This window comes from Sardina pilchardus, chromosome 16 (genome assembly GCF_963854185.1).
Source record: "Sardina pilchardus chromosome 16, fSarPil1.1, whole genome shotgun sequence".
Taxonomy (NCBI): Eukaryota; Metazoa; Chordata; class Actinopteri; order Clupeiformes; family Clupeidae; genus Sardina; species Sardina pilchardus.
The window spans coordinates 27983421-27995893 of NC_085009.1; the positions used below are offsets into that span (position 1 = coordinate 27983421).

General features: G+C 41.6%; 2 protein-coding genes across 2 annotated transcripts in view; both read left to right on the forward strand.

The window, feature by feature from the left end:
• LOC134059637 (NLR family CARD domain-containing protein 3-like) overlaps positions 1 to 12473 on the forward strand; it is a 150585-nt gene that overhangs the window by 18271 nt on the left and 119841 nt on the right. The gene's annotated exons all lie outside the window — the stretch shown is intronic.
• Positions 2380 to 10619, forward strand: LOC134059784 (NLR family CARD domain-containing protein 3-like). The gene is made up of 6 exons (XM_062516288.1): positions 2380 to 2450; positions 2572 to 2588; positions 4732 to 4825; positions 8277 to 8352; positions 8482 to 8677; positions 8833 to 10619. Exons 3-6 carry the CDS (start codon positions 4776 to 4778, stop codon positions 10617 to 10619), a joined length of 2109 nt encoding a protein of 702 aa, XP_062372272.1. The 5' UTR covers positions 2380 to 2450; positions 2572 to 2588; positions 4732 to 4775.

The window sequence follows — 12473 nt, forward strand, 5'->3', positions numbered from 1 at the left end:
TGAACCCTCCTCAACGCTCACTATTGCTGCCTAAATGGCCGTGACTATTGCACTGCATCACTGTGAGTGTCCTCTGCTATCTGTGGTGCCGGTCATTTGAGGTGCTCTCTTGCTGTCCTGTGGTCCCAGTGTCCCGTGCTGTCCTGCAGACTGTGGCTGCTCCTGAACCTCCGTCAACGCTCACCACTGCTGCTGGAAGGGCCGCAACTATATTTGACTGAAGACTGTGGCTGCCCCTGAACCAGAGGTGGAAAAGTCCAGATTCAGAAAGTAAAAGTCCTTCCACACATCTGTGCCAACCATTCATTTAAACCAGCTGATTCTGATTCTAGCACAACTCTTCAGCTAGGCAGAGCAGCTAATTAGTGAGATCACCTGTGTTAAGTGCACAGGTAGAACCAATACATGGTTGGATTTTTACTCCCTGAAGCTGGACTTTTCCACCTCTGCCCTGAACTCTCCTCAATGCTGCACCACAGCTGCTGAAGGTCCGTATCTGCATTCTATTGTCTCTCAGTGTGCGAGTGTCCTCTGCTGCCTGTGGTGCTGCTGGTCATTCTTGGTGCTCTCGTCCAGCCTTGCTGTCCTGTGGTCCTGGAGCCCTACGCTGTTGTGAAGACTGCCTTGGCTGCACCGGATGTCTGTTGGGTTTGCTGGGACCTACGCTGTTGTGAAGACTGCCTTGGCTGCACCGGATGTCTGTTGGGTTTGTGCTGCTGGAGCCCTACGCTGTTGTGAAGACTGCCTTGGCTGCGCCGGATGTCTGTTGGGTTTGTGCTGCTGGGACCTGGGCCCTTGATTATTGAAACGGTGGCCTCTAGGTGACCTCTAATTGAATTACTATGCAAACGTTTTATAGAATTTATTTTATTGAACTTCACAAGTCAAGCTACATTAGGAATAAAAATAATCCAGTAGATTAAAGCAGTTCAGCAACCTTCTGTATCATGAATTCAGGTTCAGGGGTTTAATGTACAGTGTAACTATAGCTGCTGATATGGAACAGTACTTCACTAGCTGCTTGGCCTTAGTTTCATATACTGTAGTCCCCCAATGCCTGTAGTCCCCCAAAAGTCCATACATCACCAACCTATGTACATGACAGGCTACCTAACACAATTAGTTGGCTTTTGCATCCTAGATTCCCAATGGCAGAAATCAATGGCTGATATTGAGTCCTCCATAAATAGATTACAAGCACATGACGCTTAAAATAATGTAACTTTTTTGGCATTCTGACAAATGGAGATAATATCCGGTGTATTTGCAATTCCAGAGAAGGTGTTTGCAGCTGAATTAAACCATTCAGAGTGGACAGTGGTGTGTTTGTAGATCTGTTCTTCCTCTGTGCGTGGGATCTGAGCAGCTATGAGGTCCACAAGTCTGTCATGTCTGGCGATATACAGCCCTTTAAGAGAGCTACAACTGTTCATGATGTGGGCTACTGACACCAGATGTTGGGGCGCTTCATGCAGCATGCAAAGGGGTGAATGGTTGGAGGGAAACCACAGCGCTAGGTAGTACTTTGTGGGGCGAACTTGAAGGAGGGCTTTTACACAGAAGGTAAGCATCTCTTATCTGATGGTGCCATTACTGTAGATGGTGTGGGACACGGAGTGGTCTGCACAGGGCAGTTTTGCCAACTTTTAAATTGGACCAGTACTCCATGCTTTGCACAAACACACTCACACACTGACATACAGACACATACAAATGCACATGCCTTCACCCTCCCGAATGCACACAAACACACCTGAACTCACACTCACTTGTGCAAACATATACACCCACACACACACACACACCGCACGTCAGGGACGGACTGAGACTAAAAAAAGGCCCCATACTTTCTTCCAATAGTGTACAGTTCCAAATGTACAGTACCTATGTCCCATTACCCCCACCACACACACTCACAAGTGAAAACTAACAGACAGAGAAGCACACATACACAAAAGCTAGCACACACATGCACACACTCATTTACATAAAAGTTGATTTAGGGGATGGAGTAGGAGATAATTGGAAACAAATTGACAAGCATACAGAATCATTTGAACTATGCCCATTGACCACGCCTCTTGTGCAGTAGAAATAAAGCGCAGACTCCCCAGACTAATGTTCGATTTCAAAAGATTGAGCTCAGTATAGTGTCAGTATAGCCAGACTAGTGAATCACTGCAGCACCTTCAGAAGGTGTTGGTAGCTTATACAAATTATTTTGTAGCCTGAATTCCTTGATTACGATGAAGTCTGTGGAGAGGCCTCCACTGTGCATAGCCTAAATCCTAAGGTAAATAGCGACGCTTAGTGGTGAGAAAATAACAGGTGCGCGAGAGAGGAATAGGGATTTAGAAGCGAAAGTAAACAACAGAACGATCGGAATACCAGGAAGGAAGACGAAGGCAACACCCTGCTCAACAAGTACAGCTTTTAATATAGCCTAGGAGGTAATGAAATTATCAGTGTACAGTATCTGCGAAGTGAGGCTGGTAACAAACCTAAAACATGTAGGCTAACACATTTTCTTCTTTTTGGGACATGGGTATCTTTGTATTTCCAATGGCGCAGAACAAGACGAACTAAAGGTGGGTGTTAAGCTTCTTCTATGGATAAATCATCAGCAGTGTTGCACTAACGCGTTTAAAAAGAGTGCATTTGATAAATGAGCAAGGATTGAACATGTACAACTTTTGTGTTTCATGACCTGGCGTTAATCATGGGCGCGTTCAAAAGTAGCCTGCTGTTTGCGTATGAGGAAACCATTTAGCGCACAGGTGCACAGGCTATAGCCTCCATTTTAGGAAAGATATTTCCAAACTACTGCCCCGGTTTTGACATTGATAGATGGATAATGGATGTTTTTTAGTTTTTTTTTTGCTAGCGTACTAGATGTGTCGTAAGTGGCAACTAAGTGCGCTCTCCAAAATGAATATAGTTCATTATATAAGAATATTAGTAGGCTACTTTATAAATAATAAACGTTGAATTGAATTAGATTACAGCATGTAAATGTAAAAATGTAAAACCAGCGTCTAACCAGAAGTGCAAAAAAAAAAAGCAGTAGGCCTAAAGTGCAAAGTACGTTTCAAGGAATGATTTACGCAGTGCAATATGAACAGATAGTGCAGTAGGCCTATAAACAGTATAGACAGATCATGTATGTATGCAAATATGACTGAGTACAGTAAGGATATGTGCAGTACACTACAAGAGCAGTATAGAAGTGTGTAGTATGATCAAAACAGATATGTCCAGTTGACTATGGAGTATAGTCTACTGTAAGGATTAGCAGTATTAACAGTGACATTACACGAGCAGTATAAATACAGTATGTATGTTTGATATTCTGCTATATACAATATACTGTACAGCTGACTATAGCTTGGTGGTTTTCTCTGATAGGTACTGAATAGAAACAAAGTAATGCCTGTCTTCTAGGTAGGACTTGAACCACTGAGGGACCCTTCCTGAGAGTCCAACAGAGTTTCTAATCTGTCAAGCAATATTTTATGATCAACTGTGTTAAAGGTCGCATTAAGGACTACCAGGACAGTTGTTTTACTAGAGTCTGCATTCAGGCAGATGGCATTTAGGACCTTAACTAGGGCTGTTATGATGTTGGTGAAAGCCTGACTGGAGGTTGTCATAGAATCCATTCATATCTAAGTATTTATTGATTTGGTTGAAACCTACTGTCTCAATGGCCTTGCCTTTAAAGGGGAGGTTTTGATAACTGCAGTCTTAAGTGTTGCTGGAAGGTAAGAGAACAGTTCACAATTTGCAAAGGCTAAACACGTTTAAAGAAACGTGTAGGCAGAACATCATGACAACATAGATGAACTAATTTGCAGCACATTTTCTCCAAGGGTTTGGCCATCAATACAATATTTGTCTAGGCCTGAGTGGTGAAGTAGAATTCATGTGATTGCACGGCAGGGTGGAGCTAATGCATACTCTATTTTCAATTTTGTGATGGAAAAAAAGAAGCAAAGTCATTCATTGTTTTAGTTGACATTAAATCTTGAGGTAGCTCTGTTGGGGAACTTGATAACTTATCAACAATGGCAAACAGAGCACGGGAGTTACTAATGTGTTAATATTGTTATCATAGTTAATCTGAAGCTTAAGTCAGCTTTCCTACATTCTCTCTTCTGATTTGCTACTGTTGTGATATTCTTTGGGTTTACTGGTGATTGCTTTGGGTTTACTGGAAGTCCTTTTACAGTAATAACCTTGACAGGAGTTAGAGTCAAGGACCCTGAGAATGTTAGAGCTAAACTGAGTAAGATGGTCTTCTACACACTCAGTTGTTATACTTGGTATCATAGAGCTATGGCTTCCATCAAAAATGCTGCTGTTCTCATTAATTAGTTGTGCTGATTTGATGGTTCTACTGTAAAATGCACTATGATAGTTCATAGGAACATTGACACTGATCTTTTACAGTTCAACCATGAAGTGTTCATATTAACAGTTCTACCATGACTGATTGTGATGTGTTCCTGATAACTGATGAGTGATAATGGATGACACTGCGTTCTCATATGTCATATATAATGTAGGGTGTGGTTTGTCTGCTACCATAGATATCATGTGGTCTGTAACTACTTGTTGCCGTACTTGTTGCTGTTGTTCAAGACAGCTGTGCATAATAACATGTCTACCCTGCTGTCTGCTATTCATATGTGATGTGTGCTGTCTTAATGGTTTTTGTTTCTTGTATTGTAGGTTGTCATGGCCAGATTCATTTGAATGATATGAGTGTCTGAAACATGGAAAAACTTGACAACACAAAACAGGACGACACTCTAAAGGGGCAAAGGTACACTGCTTAGTACATAATATACAGTAAATTATGTTTCTTGAAGAAGTTACAAATCAGTTATTTGTTACACATCTTTCTAATAGTTTAAGTTTCTATCCACATGTGAGGGCTGAACATTCACACCCAAAAAAGACATACTGGTAGCCTACTTGCAAAAGTAGCAAAACAAATCATTGATGATTACTTGATTAGTTATTGGTTGAAAGCATTGCCAGTTGCTGATGAATCAGAAAAAGATGCTCTTCACTACATTAGCATGGTGTTATCTGTGCTACTTGTCTATCTGTGTGCATACATATAGATGTGGGTATTTGTGCTACAGTGGGTACGGGTTGAGAATGCACCTTCTCCTGCGGGACTCCCGAAGAGATCCCGCAGTGCGTCAAGCCGTTTTTTTTCGAGGCTAAGGCAATGTACCCAAACAACCACCAGGTGGCAGAAAGTTTCAACTGCATTTAATGATGAAGACTGCATATCTGTCAATAGTCGACTCCTTAATCTCATTGAATCATTAAAATGAAGGTGATGACTGGCGAAATTATTCAAACGACACTTCAATGAACCATTGTTGAAATGAATGAAAATGGTTATAGAAATCGCCTACAGCCAGCGTTATAAGAAATATATAAGTAATAGTTAAAGTCTTCTTCCGTATCGAACAGATAGCCTACGGGACGCTCTTTGTTCCCTAGGCTATTTTAAGGAACTACTCAATGCACACACACTGGGTAAACTGGCGCGCTACAAACATTTAAATGTCAAATCATATTTATTTATTCATATACAAAGGATATGGTTAGGAATCTAGGTGTTCTGATAGACAGTGATTTAAATTTTAACAGCCACATGAAAGCAATTACCAAGTCTGCATTTTACCATCTTAAAAATATTGCCAGGCTTAGGGGTTTTATGTCCAAAGACGACCTTGAAAAATTAGTTCATGCTTTTATTTCTAGTAGGGTTGATTACTGCAATGGGCTGTTCACGGGTCTCCCAAAAAAGACCCTCAAACAGCTCCAAATGATACAAAATGCAGCAGCAAGAATACTTACAAAAACAAAACGAACAGAGCACATAACCCCTATTTTACTCCATTGGCTCCCAGTGAGTTATAGGATTGATTTTAAGGCATTACTGCTGGTTTTTAAATCACTTAATGGGATAGGGCCAAGGTATCTAATAGACATGTTTCAGCAATATATACCACCCAGATCACTCAGATCACAACAAAAGTTAATTTTAAACAAACCCATTGTGAGTACTAAACATGGTGAAGCAGCACTCAGCTACTATGCTGCTCACCTCTGGAACCAACTTCCTGAAAGCATCCAGAAAGCCCCAACACTCTGTTGTTTTAAAACAAGACTTAAGACCAAACTTTTTTCAGATGCTTTCTGTTAACTCACAATGGCTTTTAATGGCTTTTATTTACTTTGATTTATTCTTATTTCTATTTTTACATTTTATTTTACGTTCTTATGCTTTTATTTACTTTTATTTATTCTTATTTCTATTTTTACATTTTATTTTATGTTCTTATGCTTTTTACTATTTTTATGTTTTATTTTATTTTATCTATCCTTTTTTAACTATTTTACTTATTTTATATTTTATTTGAATTGTTTTACACCTGGTTTTATGGTTAATTTTAATGACCATTATATTGACTGAGTGATTATATATTTGTGTATATCTGTGTGAAGCACTTTGAATTGCACTTGTGTATGAAATGTGCTATATAAATAAATTGCCTTGCCTTGCCTTGCCTTTGTCGCCATGGTATTGGGGGAAACGCGGAGAGACGAGATGGTCAGTCCTCGTATTTTTTCTTCGCGTTTCGTTATAAGAAATATATAAGTAATAGTTAAAGTCTTCTTCTGTATTGAACAGCCTACGGGACGCTCTTTGTTCCGTATTTTAAGGAACTACTCAATGCACAGAAGAGCATCACAGCTCTATGGGACACAGCATATTTTTGTCACAGACTTCATTTTTACACCACAGCTCACTCCATCATGAGAGGCCTCCATCACCTGTGCCCACTTGTGTGTCCATGAAGAGTGACCAGTCAAAGGGTCATGGCATAGACTTCCAACATGATGATGTCACAGATGGATCAAGGCAAGTCCTTAAAACAGACCAGGAATCAGATGCATGCTTTATTTCCCCTGGGAAAGACTCACTGGATGGGATCTCCATCATGTATGACTCTTTGTGCTTCTGTTTAGATCAGTGGTCAGGAACATTTTAGGCCATAAATACCAAATATGTGTTTCCCCTTTTCCCTTAAGAGCCGTCCAATAGTTTATTTGATCTGTTTACTATACTCCACTTTCACTGACACTATGGCTGACTGCAAAAGTTGTGCAGCAAGAAGGTCAAAACGTTAAGGTTTGGGAGAGATTTGGGCAGGTCGTCCTATCTGATGACATGGTCACAGACTGTATTATCTTCTTTGACATACAGTCAGACAGGTATATCAAACCTGATTGGGCATTCATGCCGTGGGTCGGTTCCACAGCCTAACTAGCCTGTCACACAAACACCCTCAAATCAGCCCTTAGTATCAGCATTTCTGAAATATAAGGTGCTACTGACAGCAGAATCTAAACTAGTGGACTTCTGGTGCTCTGTATGGTGGATTCCATTATCTGTTGACATAGTGCAGCCAAACAGCAAACCTAAATCAAACAGGATAGTCTACAGTGTACAGATGTTATGCATCGTATAATGTTAATTCCAATTTCCTTTCAGTGGACAGATTTCTGGTTCAAATAATCCAAATCCAAAGTTTAGGCATCGGACATATGTCAGTGCTTTAAACTGATTTAGTTAGTGCAACAATTGCACTATGCTGAAGCATAGTCTGCAAATTCTTATTTTTTCAAGATAATGAGAAAACACTCTCTACCTCAATAGTATGGACTACAACAGATATACATGGCCGTTGACTTGGTTCACGTCGGGTCGTGTTTCTATTCACTGATGCACATTGTTTGAGCATTTTAATAGTACGGGCACAGGGAATGCACTGAGAGAATTTCAAGAGTTTGCAGTTAACATGCTGTTATAGGATAACTAGTGCCGCATGTGGTGTTGTATTTAGGAAAGTATTAGCTGTCCTGGGGGTTTTACATTGGACTGACACAGACAGTGTCCTCTCAACTAGACACAAGACTATTTCTTTAGGGACAATTACAAATGCCACATACAGTAGTGGTAGAAATATGCTAAATGTATGTGCTCTCTTCATTATGGGTTTGACCAAGTTTGGTTTTGATAGATCAAGGCCCTATTGGCCGGCATTTCAGAATGTTTTACCACAGAGTCGGGGATGCCATAGACTCCAATGACACAAGAACTGTGGGGATCTCCATTACCAACAAAGACATGCATGCATGCACAACTAATGGAAGTCTATTTGTGTTTTTTTGCCTTAAATACTCAGTGGTCCAATGGAAAAATGCAAACCAGATGCCGTCAGTGACCACTTCACCCAGGGGGACCTCAAGCACATATTCCAGGTTTGTATGCTGCTATATCATGCTGCCCTGATATACACGTTTTTGATGTTACAATACAGAATAATAATATGGTCTTATTCAAAACCTGGGTATTGTAATGCAAAGCTAACCGCGATATTTGTATACCAGTTGCTTGAGGAGAAGATAATTGACTTTGTGAAGAATGAGCTGAAGAGATTCAAGAAGATTGTGAGTCCAGATTACCGAGAAAACTTTGATGATAAAGAGCAGGATGAGAGTGATGCCAGAGAAGGGGCTCTCAAGATGGCACTGCACTTCCTGAGGAACATGAAGCAGAAACATATCGCTGACAAACTGCAAGAAAGTAAGAAATGTTACTTTATTTGCAATTGCAATGGCTGTCACCAAGAAGCTGTACATTACATAAACAGAACCTTGCTGCAGTGAATGATGAAATTGATGTCTTTGCTGTTGATGGCTTGAGAAACATAATTATATTATTTTATTTTTGTGAATTAGATGAACAGGATGTAGTTTGTCAAACTGAGCTGAAGAGAAATATCAAGACTAAGTACCAGAGTGTGTTTGAAGGAATACCCAAGCAAGGCAGCTCTGCTCTGCTGGAAAAGATCTACACAGAGGTCTACATCACAGAGGGAGGAAGTGGGAAAGTAAATGAGGAGCATGAAGTCAGGCAGATTGAGTCCATCTCCAAGAGACCAGCAGGACAGGAGACACCAATCAAATGCAGAGATATCTTTAGGCCCCTACATGGCCAAGATAAACCAATCAGAAGTGTCATCACAAAGGGAGTAGCTGGAATTGGCAAAACTGTCTCAGTTCAGAAGTACATCCTGGACTGGGCTGAAGGAAAAGAAAACCAGGATGTCCACTTCATATTTCCACTGCCTTTTCGGGAGCTCAACAGCATGAAAGAAAATCAGCTCTCTTTGATGGATCTTCTCCAAACCTTTTTCTCAGAAACAAAGCAGTTAACTTTTCCCAGCCAGGGGAAGTACAAAGTGTTGTTCATCTTTGACGGTCTGGATGAGTGTCGACTCCGACTAGACTTTCAGAAAAATGAAATATTGGCTGAAGTGACAAAAAAAACTTCATTGGATGTACTCCTGACAAATCTTATCAAGGGTAATCTGCTTTCCTCTGCCCTCCTTTGGATCACTTCTCGACCAGCAGCAGCCAATCAAATTCCTCCGCAGAATGTTGACCGGGTCACAGAAGTACAAGGATTCAGTGACCCTCAGAAGGAGGAATACTTCAGGAAGAGAATCTGTGATCAGACTCTTGCCAACAAAGTCGTCTCTCACATTAAATCATCAAAAAGCCTCCACATTATGTGCCACATACCAGTGTTTTGCTGGATTGCTGCTACTGTGCTTGAAATTGTTCTCAAGAATGAAAACGGAAAGCAGGTTCCAAAGACTTTGACAGAGATGTACACATATTTCCTTGTTTTTCAAACCAAGCAAAAGAGTCTAAAGTTTGATGGAGTATATGACACAGATCCGCAGTGGAACCGAGCTAGTGTCCTTGCTCTTGGAAAGTTGGCCTACGACCAGCTGGAGAAAGGCAACCTGATCTTTGATGAAGACGACCTGAGAGAGAGTGGTATTGATGTCAGAGAGGCAGCAGTACAAAGTGGCATTTGCACCCAGATCTTTCGAGAAGAGTCAGGCCTTCATCTGGAGAAGTTGTACTGTTTTGTTCATCTGAGCATCCAGGAGTATTTTGCAGCTTTGTATGTGATCCTGATGTTAATAACTGAAGGAAAAGATCTCATGTCCCCACAGCAACCCCCCAGAACAGTCCGCAGCCCAGAGCACATCGCCATGACCACCTTACAGAAGAATGCTGTGGACCAAGCCATGAAACATGAAGATGGACGCTTTGATCTGTTCCTACGTTTCCTTCTTGGCCTCTCTCTGGAATCCAATCAGAGACTCCTACGTGGCCTACTGCAGAAAGCACAAGATGAAGGCAAAGTAGAAATATGCAGCTACATTAAATCAAAGATCAGGGAGATTCCATCATCAGAAAGAGTTATCAACCTCTTCCACTGTCTGAATGAAGTCAATGATCACTCCTTAGTGAAGGAGGTCCAGAGCTTTCTAAGTGCAGGGACACTTTCTGCAGCCAATCTCTCATCTACACAGTGGTCAGCTCTTGTGTTTGTGCTTCTGACATCAGAAGAAAAGCTTGATGTGTTTGACTTGAAGAAGTACATTTTGTCTGATGAATGTCTTCTAAGGCTGCAGCCAGTAGTGGAGGAATCCCAAAAAGCCCTGTAAGTAGAATGACGATATGTTGTTTTGGATGAAAATGAGGAAGTATTCACATTTAAGTTGATGTTAGATATGATTGTGAAGCATGACTATACTAATGTACTTTGTCAAAGTCCTTTCCAGAGAGTTAACTAACTGGTGGAATGTTTTCCCCTTAAGGCTCAACAGTTGTGGGCTCACTGAGAGGAGCTGTGCAGGTCTGTCATCTGTCCTCAGCAAAGCATCTTCAAAACTGAAAAATCTAGACCTCAGTGACAACAGCATTGGAGATAATGGTGTCCAAGAATTGTGTAGTGGACTGGGTAACCTAAACTGTACACTGGAGACACTCAGGTAAGACATTTTGATATCCCATAATGATCAGTTATGTGGCTTCATTTGTGCAGTATGATGTGTGTGTGTGTGTGTGTGTGTGTGTGTGTGTGTGTGTGTGTGTGTGTATGTGTATGTGTGTGTGTGTGTGTGTGTGTGTGTGTGTGTGTGTGTGTGTGTGTGTGTGGGGAGGGGTGTGGAGGAAGGGGGGGGGGGGTAGTGCTGTTGCAAACAGCAGTCTGGTTGGAACGAGTACCAGAGCATAAGTAAGTGGGCATGTAGTGATGAAGTTTTCTCCCTAATAAACACACACACACACACACACACACAAACACTAGACAGTAATGTTGATTGTACTAAAGGAAATGAAGATGAAGTATTTCTCCTACTTCTCTCTACAGCCTGTCAGACTGCAGTATTGGAGAGGAAGGCTTCAGAGCTCTTGCATCAGCACTGAGATCAAACCCCTCACACATGAGAGAGCTGCAGCTGAGTGGGAATAAAGCAGGAGACTCAGGAGTGAAGCATCTTTCTTCTCTTCTGGAGGATCCCAGCTGTAAACTGGAGAAACTACAGTGAGTATCACAAGACCAAGAGTTGCTATCAGTGAATTTGACAGTGTGTTTTTATCTTTTTATCTCACACAAACACACACACACCACTGAGTCAGTCAGTCACTCTCTCACTCACTTACACTTGTTTTCCCCTTAAGGCTCAACAGTTGTGGGCTCACTGAGAGGAGCTGTGCAGGTCTGGCATCTGTCCTCACCAAAGCGTCTTCAAAGCTGAAAAATCTGGACCTCAGTGCCAACAGTTTTGGGGATATTGGTGTCCAAGAATTGTGTAGTGGACTGGGTAACCCAACCTGTGCACTGGAGACACTCAGGTAAGACATTTCAGTATTCCTCAATAAGACACATGATACAGCAGTGATGTTGTCCAGTGTGGGGGGGTCTTCACATAGCAGTGATATTGTCCAGGGTGGGAGGGGTGTCTTATCACAACAACTTAGTGTTATACTTGGAAAACTACATATTGTGTGTTTTCTGGTGCATTGACTAATAGGGGTGGCACGGTTTTTGAAAAATGTTCCGAACCGTGCGGTTCGCATGTCACGGTTCGGAGTGTGTGTTCATCGTACGGTCCTACGGTTCAGGCTAGTTATGGCATGCACAATTGATTCCCATATGTGACGATATGTTTCCCTTACGTGCGAGAGTAGGAGTATAGAGTTTTGAGTGCTGCGCGCAAGGTTTTAGAAATGGCAAGTGCGAGAGATCATCCCTAGCGTGGTCAAACTGATGCACCTGACGCTGCTCGGATGGAAGCATAAAGTTCTTCCGCAACTGTAGACTATGCGTGCAACTTTACCAAACAGTAGAAGTAAACTCATTCTCCTTGGCCCGCTCTCGTGCGCGCTCAATGGACACCCGCCCTCGACATGCACATTAATCCAAATAAAACATCCACAATCGTGAACGCAATGACGCACAGAAGACGATTAGCTAAATTACTGTTAAATACGGTTAGCATCATTAGAAGGCTATG